The sequence below is a fragment of the Tachypleus tridentatus genome, chromosome 11, assembly GCF_004210375.1.
Source record: "Tachypleus tridentatus isolate NWPU-2018 chromosome 11, ASM421037v1, whole genome shotgun sequence".
NCBI lineage: Eukaryota > Metazoa > Arthropoda > Merostomata > Xiphosura > Limulidae > Tachypleus > Tachypleus tridentatus.
The window spans coordinates 35,745,536-35,759,233 of NC_134835.1; the positions used below are offsets into that span (position 1 = coordinate 35,745,536).

General features: G+C 34.6%; 1 protein-coding gene across 1 annotated transcript; it reads right to left on the reverse strand.

The window, feature by feature from the left end:
* Nucleotides 1-12,209: 12,209 nt before the first annotated feature.
* Nucleotides 12,210-13,218, reverse strand: LOC143231931 (uncharacterized). Its single transcript, XM_076466791.1, has one exon. The coding sequence runs from the start codon at nucleotides 13,102-13,104 to the stop codon at nucleotides 12,355-12,357; it is 750 nt and encodes a 249-aa protein (XP_076322906.1). The 5' UTR covers nucleotides 13,105-13,218; the 3' UTR covers nucleotides 12,210-12,354.
* Nucleotides 13,219-13,698: the final 480 nt, after the last annotated feature.

The window sequence follows — 13,698 nt, forward strand, 5'->3', positions numbered from 1 at the left end:
CATGATGTTATAACTTACATATGAATTTCATTAACAACTGTATGTAGACTTTTCTTTCAATTTATATACAAGTTTATGGAATAATAAAATTTAACTTACGGACGACTCATTTTGTTAAAACGCTAGTTGTTGTTTTCATATGTGTGTGTGCGTGTTTTTATTATAGCAAAGCCACATCGAGGGAAATTGAACCTTTTATTGTAACGTTGTAAATCTGAAGTCTTACTGTTTTTATACACAATTCTTTTAAAGACTGTTTCGTTTTGCATGTTAGTTTAAAATTCGGTTTGTTTTATTTTTTACTATTTTTTTTTCCTTTCATACCCATCGCAGTAATTTGAATACTAAATTTTTAAATAATCACAAATATTTTTAAAAATTGTTCTCGAGTAAGTAATATTTGGATTTATCGTAATTTCTACACAGTGAAGAAAAACACATGCGCACTTCAGTATATGTGAGCGGTTAATTTACATACTTAAAACGCTAAAATTATAAGTTCGATTTTTCACGGTTGACAGAGAGCAACTGACCTGTGACGTAGCTTGGTACTAACAAACCGCACACAGTTAGAGTAACAAAGTGAATTTTATCAACATTGTATCTTTATTTAACTCAAAAATCTTCATTGTAATTGAGTTTGCAAATGCAAAATTCAAAACCACATTTATAGCTTGTGTTTGATGGCCGCAGTAACACAAATGTAATGTTACCTTACACTGTATTTTCCACTGCAACAAGGACCTGGCAGTTAAGGTGTCGACTCGCAGTTTGTGAGTCGTCGTTTCAACCGTGTAAGAATTATAATGTAATGATCAATCTTTCTATTCGTTGGTAAAATAATAGCCTGAAAAATAGCAACACAAAATTAGTTATTGTGGCAGGTAGCCGTTGTAGCTTTACCTAAAACCAAGAAACAAACAAACCATCGTAACAAGCTTCTGCGAAGGACAGTGAGTAAATCCTATAACACAATTCACACAGATCGTCTAATGTGAATGCCAACATCCATGTTTAGGCAAATCAAAGGAATAAAAGTTCATTGAAATTGCATCGAATAACTTGACAGATATGTGGTAGAATGAGATAACTGGGATTCGTTTTCTTCGTCTATCTTTCTCATGAAAGTAACCATTGATTCCTTGATGTGATTAAAAGCTCTTGAACATTAATTTATGAGCCTTGGCCAACTTCAATTCCTTTATTTTTTTAACAGTACTAGAAGATATGCTCAGCTCGGTCACAATAAAGATTTAGGTTAAAAGATTCTTTTTCGTGAAGGTAACTTTTATTTTACAGATGAGAGTATTTCTCTAGACTGGGCCGAAATATGGTTTTGAGCTCACTGATGTTTCAGGCATTCTGATAAGCGATTATTTCCGCTTCTAAGTGTTGTATTCTCTGGATCTACATCGCGTAATAATATCACTGTGCGGATACTTTCTCCAGCTGTATGTTTCTTCTTGGCGGTATTTTGTTGTGGAATTATCATTAAAATATGTCGATCCTACTTCAAAGAAAGTATGTTGTTTTTGTGTGTGAATGTAAACCAGGTATGCTAAACTTGTCATCCTTTGCGTTACAACTGGCATCTTCTACCACAAACCATTGTATCAGCATATACAAATTTGCAAATAAGGCACTATTAACCCTTTATTTGTGACAACGTAATATTATAAAATGAGCGAGCTCAAATGTTTCCTGAAACTTGGTCTAAAATAATCATTGTAACGAATCATTCTGTTTAAACCGAATTGTTAACAAAAGTGTTGAGATTAAAAACAACAACAAAAATCCACTGGCTGACTTAGCCAACATTTCAAAAATACTCCGATCCCACTTCAAAGAAAGTATGTTATTTTTGTGTGTGAATGTAAACCACATGTAGAAACTGTGTTAATTTTGTATGAATGTAAACCACATGTAGAAACTGTGTTAATTTTGTATGAATGTAAACCACATGTAGAAACTGTGTTAATTTTGTATGAATGTAAACCACATGTAGAAACTGTGTTAATTTTGTATGAATGTAAACCACATGTAGAAACTGTGTTAATTTTGTATGAATGTAAACCACATGTAGAAACTGTGTTAATTTTGTATGAATGTAAACCACATGTAGAAACTGTGTTATTTTTGTGTGTGAATGTAAACCACATGTAGAAACTGTGTTAATTTTGTATGAATGTAAACCACATGTAGAAACTGTGTTAATTTTGTATGAATGTAAACCACATGTAGAAACTGTGTTAATTTTGTATGAATGTAAACCACATGTAGAAACTGTGTTAATTTTGTATGAATGTAAACCACATGTAGAAACTGTGTTAATTTTGTATGAATGTAAACCACATGTAGAAACTGTGTTAATTTTGTATGAATGTAAACCACATGTAGAAACTGTGTTAATTTTGTATGAATGTAAACCACATGTAGAAACTGTGTTAATTTTGTATGAATGTAAACCACATGTAGAAACTGTGTTAATTTTGTGTGAATGTAAACCACATGTAGAAACTGTGTTAATTTTGTATGAATGTAAACCACATGTAGAAACTGTGTTAATTTTGTATGAATGTAAACCACATGTAGAAACTGTGTTAATTTTGTATGAATGTAAACCACATGTAGAAACTGTGTTAATTTTGTATGAATGTAAACCACATGTAGAAACTGTGTTAATTTTGTATGAATGTAAACCACATGTAGAAACTGTGTTAATTTTGTGTGAATGTAAACCACATGTAGAAACTGTGTTAATTTTGTATGAATGTAAACCACATGTAGAAACTGTGTTAATTTTGTATGAATGTAAACCACATGTAGAAACTGTGTTAATTTTGTATGAATGTAAACCACATGTAGAAACTGTGTTAATTTTGTTGATGTAAACCACATGAATGTAAACCACATGTAGAAACTGTGTTAATTTTGTATGAATGTAAACCACATGTAGAAACTGTGTTAATTTTGTATGAATGTAAACCACATGTAGAAACTGTGTTAATTTTGTATGAATGTAAACCACATGTAGAAATGAATGTAAACTGTGTTAATTTTGTATGAATGTAAACCACATGTAGAAACTGTGTTAATTTTGTATGAATGTAAACCACATGTAGAAACTGTGTTAATTTTGTATGAATGTAAACCACATGTAGAAACTGTGTTAATTTTGTATGAATGTAAACCACATGTAGAAACTGTGTTAATTTTGTATGAATGTAAACCACATGTAGAAACTGTGTTAATTTTGTATGAATGTAAACCACATGTAGAAACTGTGTTAATTTTATGAATGTAAACCACATGAATGTAAATGAATGTAAACCACATGTAGAAACTGTGTTAATTTTGTATGAATGTAAACCACATGTAGAAACTGTGTTAATTTTGTATGAATGTAAACCACATGTAGAAACTGTGTTAATTTTGTATGAATGTAAACCACATGTAGAAACTGTGTTAATTTTGTATGAATGTAAACCACATGTAGAAACTGTGTTAATTTTGTATGAATGTAAACCACATGTAGAAACTGTGTTAATTTTGTATGAATGTAAACCACATGTAGAAACTGTGTTAATTTTGTATGAATGTAAACCACATGTAGAAACTGTGTTAATTTTGTATGAATGTAAACCACATGTAGAAACTGTGTTAATTTTGTATGAATGTAAACCACATGTAGAAACTGTGTTAATTTTGTATGAATGTAAACCACATGTAGAAACTGTGTTAATTTTGTATGAATGTAAACCACATGTGAAACTGTGTTAATTTTGTATGAATGTAAACCACATGTAGAAACTGTGTTAATTTTGTATGAATGTAAACCACATGTAGAAACTGTGTTAATTTTGTATGAATGTAAACCACATGTAGAAACTGTGTTAATTTTGTATGAATGTAAACCACATGTAGAAACTGTGTTAATTTTGTATGAATGTAAACCACATGTAGAAACTGTGTTAATTTTGTATGAATGTAAACCACATGTAGAAACTGTGTTAATTTTGTATGAATGTAAACCACATGTAGAAACTGTGTTAATTTTGTGTGAATGTAAACCACATGTAGAAACTGTGTTAATTTTGTATGAATGTAAACCACATGTAGAAACTGTGTTAATTTTGTATGAATGTAAACCACATGTAGAAACTGTGTTAATTTTGTATGAATGTAAACCACATGTAGAAACTGTGTTAATTTTGTATGAATGTAAACCACATGTAGAAACTGTGTTAATTTGTGTTAATTTTGAAATGTAAACCACATGTAGAAACTGTGTTTTGTATGATTTTGTATGAATGTAAACCACATGTAAACTGTGTTAATTTTGTGTAGTAAACTGTAGAAACTGTAATTTTTGTATGAATGTAAACCACATGTAGAAACTGTGTTAATTTTGTATGAATGTAAACCACATGTAGAAACTGTGTTAATTTTGTATGAATGTAAACCACATGTAGAAACTGTGTTAATTTTGTATGAATGTAAACCACATGTAGAAACTGTGTTAATTTTGTATGAATGTAAACCACATGTAGAAACTGTGTTAATTTTGTATGAATGTAAACCACATGTAGAAACTGTGTTAATTTTATATGAATGTAAAACTGTGTTATGTAGAAACTGTAGAAACTGTAATTTTGTATGAATGTAAACCACATGTAGAAACTGTGTTAATTTTGTATGAATGTAAACCACATGTAGAAACTGTGTTAATTTTGTGTGAATGTAAACCACATGTAGAAACTGTGTTAATTTTGTATGAATGTAAACCACATGTAGAAACTGTGTTAATTTTGTGTGAATGTAAACCACATGTAGAAACTGTGTTAATTTTGTATGAATGTAAACCACATGTAGAAACTGTGTTAATTTTATATGAATGTAAACCACATGTAGAAACTGTGTTAATTTTGTATGAATGTAAACCACATGTAGAAACTGTGTTAATTTTGTATGAATGTAAACCACATGTAGAAACTGTGTTAATTTTGTGTGAATGTAAACCACATGTAGAAACTGTGTTAATTTTGTATGAATGTAAACCACATGTAGAAACTGTGTTATTTTTGTATGAATGTAAACCGAGTGTTTATACTTGTCGTGTCTTCTTTCCTTCTCATGCTCGGTATGGCCAAGTGTGTTAAGGCGTTCGACTCATAATTCGAGCGTCGCGGGTTCGAATCCCGGTCGTACCAAACATGCTTGCTCTTTCAGCCTTGGAAGAGTTATAATGTGATAGTTAATCTCACTATTCGTTGATAAAAGAGCAGCTGAGGAGTTGGCGGTGGGTGGTGATGACTAACTGCCTTTCCTCTGGTCTTATACTACCAAATTAGGCACGGCTAGTGCAGATAGCCCTCGAGTTCTTTGTGCGAAAATAAGCAAACAACCTTTCATCTCATTTTAAGCCTTTGTTGCGTAGAGTTAAGAAGAAAATTGTTAAATTATTTCTCTAAAATACTATTTTGAATTAAACATTAGTTAGTGCATAAGTATTGTTTGTTTCAATATGTGTCTGTAAAATTCAAATAAACACGAAAGCTGAAAAGTATTTATGTTGAGGATTATTATCGTTCCGACTGGTAGACAAAATCTTTCACATTTTCTTTCAAAAATTTTACCGTTTATCTAGTTGAATGTTTATAAGCCTTACACTATCAATAAAAATAATCAGGTTTAAACAATCCTTCAACAATGAAGTTAATTTTTTTTTAAGTGTTTAATTCTAAATAAGTTGTTGTGGCAAGATTTGGTGATTTATAATTAGGTCGGTTAAAGTTGCGTCAGCTACTGCGGTTAAACAAGGGACTATAGTTAAGTTGCCAGATTTTGGAAAATATGAGTAAAATTTTCAAAATTTGTTATACTGATATAAATATATCATAAAGATATTATAAAGATAGAATTTTTATAACCTAGGTCAATGAGTTTATTTCAATCTTTGAAGCTTCAATTTTAAACCAGGATTAGATACTCTGTTATTTTGAAATGCAAATTAGATTAGGATAGTAATCGTTGATCATGAAACACACACAAAAATGGCAATGCTTTAAGCTGTTCAGAGAAATCTGTTAGTGTGTTATTTTTATTTTTCATTTAATTTTTTTTCTTCTTTACTTTGGAGAGCAATCTCCTTCCCACAACTGTTTACAGAGAGTGAAGGGCGATATAGATGTGGGACTTTATGGGCACCCACATGTTGCTCACCTCATTTCTATCTCCATTACTTTAATTTCTATTGCTATTCCTTTATTTTTTCTTTATCTCATGCCTGGCATGGCCAAGCGCGTAAGGCGTGTGACTCGTAATCCGAGGGTCGCGGGTTCGCGCCCGCGTCGCGCTAAACATGCTCGCCCTCCCAGCCGTGGGGGCGTTATAATGTGACGGTCAATCCCACTATTCGTTGGTAAAAGAGTAGCCCAAGAGTTGGCGGTGGGTGGTGATGACTAGCTGCCTTCCCTCTAGTCTTACACTGCTAAATTAGGGACGGCTAGCACAGATAGCCCTCGAGTAGCTTTGTGCGAAATTCAAAAACAAACAAACTTTATCTCATTTCTTAGGGCCCGGCCAAACGTGTTAAGGCGTGCGACTCGTAATCTGAGGGTCGCGGGTTCGCATCCCTGTCGCGCTAAACATGCTCACCCTTTCAGCCCCAGGTGGTGATGACTAGCTGCTAAATTAGGGCCGACTAGCATAGATAGCCCTCGAGTAGCTTTGTGCGAAATTCAAAAACAAACAAACAATCTCATTTCTTTATGTGAGAGTGAGAGATGGTGTATACCTACCGCAATGTGGGTCCTACTTCCGCAGTCACCTCCAAAACCCATGGTACATTTTATATCCCCACATCTTAGGCTGTACCTTGAGATCCTTTCAAATGATTCAATGTTTTTCATGTTTTAATTTTGTATCGGCTTGTTTTTGGTTATAACAAACTAATATAATTAGTCAGAGGTTTGGATTTGCTGTTTCCAACGCAGTCCTTCCTTTCGATTTGTTTTATTTTACTTAATTCTGAAATATTAATGCCCTCTTTACATTCGCCAAGTGAGACTATTGAGTTGTATCGTTTTTATTACTAAATTTTGGTGAAATAATTAGAATTTCAGTTATTTAAAGGAAAGAACAGGTGACCGAAAGAATCATCAACTGATATCAAAGCACGGTTCCTTTCTCTGTTAAAACCAGTACAAAAACAAGAAAGGTAAAATCACGTTACTAACAGAAGAATTACAAAAAAGGAGATTATGTGATATAACAGTGATATGGATATTTTATTTTACTCACCAACGCTTCAAACCATATGCGTAGTATACGACATCGAATCGCATAAAACTGCTTATAATGTTGCTAACATAACCCTTTTTAACCACAAATTAGTATGGTAAACAGAGCATTGTAATAGTATAATTTTCGTATCAAATACTGACAACGTAAATTGTTGTTTCGCAAATGATACTACAGAAAATATGATGTCAAGGTAATTCAAATTCTAATATAAATAGTAATAATATTTTGTTACCTGTGAAGACAAGCAGCGCCGTTGGTGTGTTTATTTATAAAACTTATGTTGTATCAAACTAATTAGTATTAATCAAACAACGAGCTGGTTCTGTTGATTGTAAAATATATGTTCACACGTGACTTTTATACGGATTTTTTTTCAAAAACAGATAAGCATTTATCGATGCTTTACGAAATTGTGAACCTTAAAGTGTTGTAAATAAAAATATATGATACTTATATAATCTCTACAGTACTGCCTAATCTGTCGCCTGTCAATCGACCTGATGAACTTTGGCTTATTATTGGCACTGAATGTGGCACCTACAATATGCTTGACAAGTTAAAACATAATTTCTTTTGTTTTCACTCGTGGGTTCTCACAATCACTGATATGGTTTTACCCTATTCAGGCTGTGGTTGTTTGATCCGTGTCATGAAGATGAAACCTAGTTTGCTGGTTCGTCAGTTTTTGTGAATGATACAAAATTTATTCAAACAACAGTAACAAAAATTCCAAGATAAAAATAAATTACTAACTTATCATAAATATGTAATCAGTATTGAAATTTACAAATAAAACAAATAACGTTGTGTAATTCATTTTTGCCCTAAATATTTGTTATGTCAGTTGTTTAAGTCAAATAGATAATTACTGCAATCCGGTTGTTTAACGGCAACAGTTGTTCCTAATATAGTTTTTATGCCGTTAACACTGTAGTTGTTTAGCCTGTTTCGAGAACAAGAGGGTCCCGGCGTGGCCAGGTGGTAAGGGCGCTCGATTCTTAATCTGAGAGTCATGGGTTCGAATCCTTGTCACATTATAATGTTTCCACGGCTGAAAGATCGAGCATGTTTGGTGTGAATGGAATTCGAACTGCGAACGTAGCTAGTCTTACATTGGTAAATTAGGGACGGCTAGACAGATAATCCTCGTGCAGCTTTGCGCGAAATTAACACAAATAAATGAGAAAAAGAAAATTAGTTCGTTGGTTCGCAAGTTCTTGCAAATCATAGTAAAGTCAATTGAAAGATTAATAAAATAAATAAATAAAATTAATTAAATAATAATGAAACAAATAAACAGTGTTAGAAGATAGAAATAGGTTAATATTGTATTATTAATTCTACATTAAACTTTTAATCCGTGCACAAAAATCCTCATCGGCACTGACCTTATCAAATGAGGCCCGGCATGGCCAAGCGCGTTAAAGCGTGCAACTCGTAATCTGAGGTCGCGGGTTCGCATCCCCGTCGCGCCAAACATGCTCGGCCTTTCAGCCGTGGGAGCGTTATAATGTGACGGTCAATCCCACTATTCGTTGCTAAAAGAGTAGCCCAAGAGTTGGCTGTTGGTAGTGATAACTAGCTGCCTTCTCTCTAGTCTTACACTGCTAAATTAGGGACGGCTAGCACAGATAGCCCTCGAGTAGCTTTGTGCGAAATTCCAAAACAAACAAACTTTATCTTATTTATTAGGGCCCGGCCAAACGTGTTAAGGCGTGCGACTCGTAATCTGAGGGTAGCGGGTTCGCATCCCCGTCGCGCCAAACACTACGAAACATTTCGAAATCGTCTTATTAAATGAGGTAATGTTACCTAATTATCTAGTAAAACTGTTTTTCCTATTTTGAAGTTAAGCACAAAACTACACATAGAGTTACCTGTGCTCTGCACACCACAGGTATCGAAACCTGGATTTTAGCGCTATCAGTCGACAGACATAAAACTGTGCTAATGGGGAGTATAGTAAAACTACAATGGCTTGTAAATCAAGGCACCGTTAAATTGTATTCTACCTGTATGGTTTAATATACTATGAAAAAACGAAAGTTACTGTACAACTATGTAAAGAAATTTTATTCAATTTGAAAGACCTCATAAATGCAAAGGTTGTGTCGTTACAAAAAATAATAACATTAAATTATAAACCTATTTAGGAATGGAACTTCAAAATATTGAAAACACACAGTAAACAATTGATTTCTTATCTACATGAAATGTAATTTGAGTTTTTGCAGTTTGATACAAAATATCGAGTTTCATAAACACAAAGGAAAGGCCCCCCCCGCTAGCACAACGGTATGTCTCCGGATTAACAACGCTAAAATCAGGGGTACGATGCCTCTCGGTGGGCTGAGCAGATAGCTCGATGTGGCTTTGCTAAAAGAAAAACACACAAAGGAAAGGATTTCTTATTCTTGACGATTTTGTCTGCTTTCCTGATAATTTTCAAGACACCTCACAATTCTTAGATTCGATTTGTTATTTCCTATGGATGGAAATAGGAATAACAAATCTGCTAATACAAACTGTGCTAATACACGTTAGTGCTCTACGATAAAGCTGAAAAAATACGTTGGGAAAGCCCCCCAGTGGCACATCCGTACGTCTGCGGACTTACAACGCTGGATCGGCATGTCCAAGTGGTTGAGGCACTCGGCTTGTAATCAGAGGGTCGCGGGTTCTAATCCCCGTCACACCAAACATGTTCGCCATCTTAATCGTAGGGGTGTCGTAATGTAACAGTAAATCCCACTATTCATTGGTAAAAGAGTAGCCCAAGAGTTAGCGGTGGGATGATGACTAGCTGCCTTCTCTCTAGTCTTACACTGCTAAATTAAGGACGGATAGCACAGATAGCCCTCGTGTAGCTCGCGAAAGTTAAAAACAACGCTAGAAGCCGGGTTTCGATACCCGTAGTGAGCAGAGCACAAACAGCCCGTTGTTCAGTTTTGTGTATAATTACAAAGCAACAGAACATCGGTAAAATAAAATGTATCAACTTTAAACTGCTCCACGTAATTTAAAAACTCTTACAACACTTTAATGACAGATTAACATCAAAGTAGTGAAGGACGATAAGTGAGTTGAGACTCCTATTTGTTCAGGAAAAAAAAGAAAATTCTTCAATAATACCGAATGAGTACATGTTGTGATTTTTTAAAGTACTGTATTAATGTCGTGCATTTCTTAGGAAATCTATTTTTAAGCAAACAAAAGATCCTCTAAGAAAGTCAGCACATGAGTGTTTGTTTTTTGAATTTCGCGCAAAGCAAAACGAGGGCTATCTGCACTATCCGACCCTAATTTACCAATGTAAGACTAGCGGGAAGGCAGCTAGTCATCACCACCCACTGCTAACTCTCGAGCGACACTTATGCCAACGAATAATGAGATTGAGCGTTACATCATAACGCGCCCACGACAAAGATGGCTGGTGTGATGGGGGTTCAAAACTGCAACCCTCAGATTACGAGGGGAGCACCCTAACCACTTGGCCATGCCGGGCCCAACGCATGAGTGACGAAACAAGTTCATCTTCATAAATAACCACTATTTTTCATCAGTTAGTACGGTTTGCACTCAGATTTGTATACCATTAACATCTGAACATAAATGTGTAGCCAAACTGTCGCCCTTGAAACATGTTCTTTAATGAAAAAAGTGCAGATTTGAAAGAGCATTTTGAGTGAATTGGCTCCTTGAATAGGCATAAAGTTTTCCAAATGGTCGAAATGCTTGTTGTTTGTTGTTGTTGTTTTGTAGTAAGCACAAAAATACACAATGGGCTATCTGTGCTCTGCCCACCACGGGTATCGAAACCCGGTTTTAACGTTGTAAGTCCGCAGGCATATCGCTGAGCCACTGTGGGGTAAAGTACTTCACACATTCATCGTAAACTAGCTTAACAATAACCACACTGTTACTTTCCATGGTTAAATAAAAGTTGTACATTATTTATTAGCCGGCTCGGCATGGCCAAGTGGTTAACGCACTCGATTCGTAATCCGAGGGTCGCGATTTCGAATCCGCGTCACACCAAACATGCTTGTCCTTTCAACCGTCGGTGTGTTATAACGTGACGCTCAATCCCACTATTCGTTGGTAAAAGAGTAGCCCAAGCGTTGGCGGTGGGTAGTGATGACTAGCCGCTTTCCCTCTAGTCTTACACTGCTAAATTACGGACGGTTAGCACAGATAGCCCGCTTGTAGCTTTGCGCGAAATTTAAAACCAAACCTTTATTAGCTTTTTGATAAATACGTAAAATCCAAAAGTTGCGACATCACACGACACGTTCCATTTTAAGACAACTGTAAGAAAATACTTGCTAATATAATTTTATTAATAAAACTGACTAATGGTACGATTACATTACCAGTTTGTGTATGATTTGAAAATTACAAAAATTTAATCTCATACAACCAGACTTAAAATTATATATTTTTAGAAACGTAAAGTGATTGATATGTTACATAATTCACATTAAACACAAAAACACCTTATATATTTATTGATATATCCAAATCAGTTTGTAACCAATCAGCACTCTTCTTTCTCTCCTTTAAAAATGTTTTTCAATGAAACAGCAAGTCTACGGACTTGTACAACTAAAATGTGGGGATTAGATTCCTCACAGTAGACACGGTACAGTAGCACAACGAGATTTTGTTCTCAAACAAACATTTCTTAAGATGAATTATAAATAACTTAAGTTTGATTGCTAAGCCTATGTTTAAAAGAAAAACTTTGTTCTAGCTTACGAGGAATTTCTTCTCCTACTGCTCAAAGTTAATATGGTTTAGGTTTTAAGTGCTCGAACATGTAAATCAGATTGAGCTACAGAGCTAAAATGAAGACAAAAACTACATAACTATCAAACTATTATGATATGCTCAGGGTAAATGAAAATTACTTTTTATCAATAATACTCATGCATATAACCCTATGGTAAGTGGGTATAAATGCAATTCACTCTCTGAACAAGCAATAGATTGTCATTTCTCTTTTCCAGCACTTCAAGGTTTAAAAGTAATTATAAAACTAATCACATGTTACACCTCCGAATCGTCATTCTTTGCTTCGTCGATTTCAGCTTGTAATTCTTCAGGCTTTCTGAGATCAATTGCAAACTTTCTGGGTCTCTTTAGAAAACCTTTCTTCTTGGATGTCTCGCTGAAAGCTCGAAAAGCTTCAGCCAAGGTCATTGTGAGCTCTCGAGCGCTTTCTTGCTTGTCGCACACATAGGCGTGGCATTCAAAGGGATGATTTCGGAAGACATCTTTAGTATCGTGAACAATTATCATGGCAAAAACTCGAGTATACACCAAATCTTGAACACCATATGATATCGAATCAATCGGATAAGTATTATTATTAAAATTAGAATTTTTGTTTTGAGGCATTGCGCTAACTGTCACACCATCTAAAGATACCTCTAGTTGAATCAAAGGCAGAAGTGTATTGAACTGATTTGCACGCGAAGCTGCAACCATGTCGTCCACCGGTTTTCGAGTATTCTTGATTCCCCAAAGACCACGAGCATCACGCTTTCCTAGATACTTAACAATAAAGGTGCGAGGAAGTTTTACACCTTGTTCATCAAAGCTTTCGCTGTTGGTTGTTGACAATTTTGATTTCACTGAACTGTTGTCCACAGACCTGGAGCTGATGGAAGTTTTGTTAGACTTCTGGCCGCTAGGAAGTTTATCTGTTGAATATTTGGCTGCACGATCTTTCGAATCATTTATCAAACCAAAATCATCGTGTGAATCTACACAGTGATTGTGTTCATAAGATTCCATCTTTAGAAATTATAAGTTAAAAGTTTCTACAATTTAACAGTCAAATTTTAATTTGATAAGCAGACGGTCCTAGACTTCCCTAAGCTGAACTACTTCAAAATGGCGTTCACATATTGTTGAAACTTCAAGCATTAGCTAATAAAATTGTAGATAAGGTGTTATCACAAAAGAATGCATGTTTACGAACTTTGACCCTCCAGCGCCAGTGCAGCTAGTAATAGTGATATCGATGTCCTTAAGTTGTTCTGTTCTCACTTCGATTTTTTTCCCTCAAACACTAGTTACTTCTACCAGCGAATAGATGGCTCTTGAGATGCATATTAGTTTTCGAATTTGGTTGCCAAAAAGTATTTACGATTGGCTTAATAAAATATTAAGCACGTATTTGTTATCTCTGTTCTCGTCCTCTAACTACCGCGTTTTGCATAATATCAAACTTTAAACTGGTTCTTGTGAGTTTTTTGATAATTCTCCATTATATATCTTAATCACACCACTATCAACAATAATAATATTTTACAAGACGGTACCAGATCTTTTCTACCTGGATCAAACCCATTTTGAAGCGTGATACCTTTACACTCAGGGGCGTTA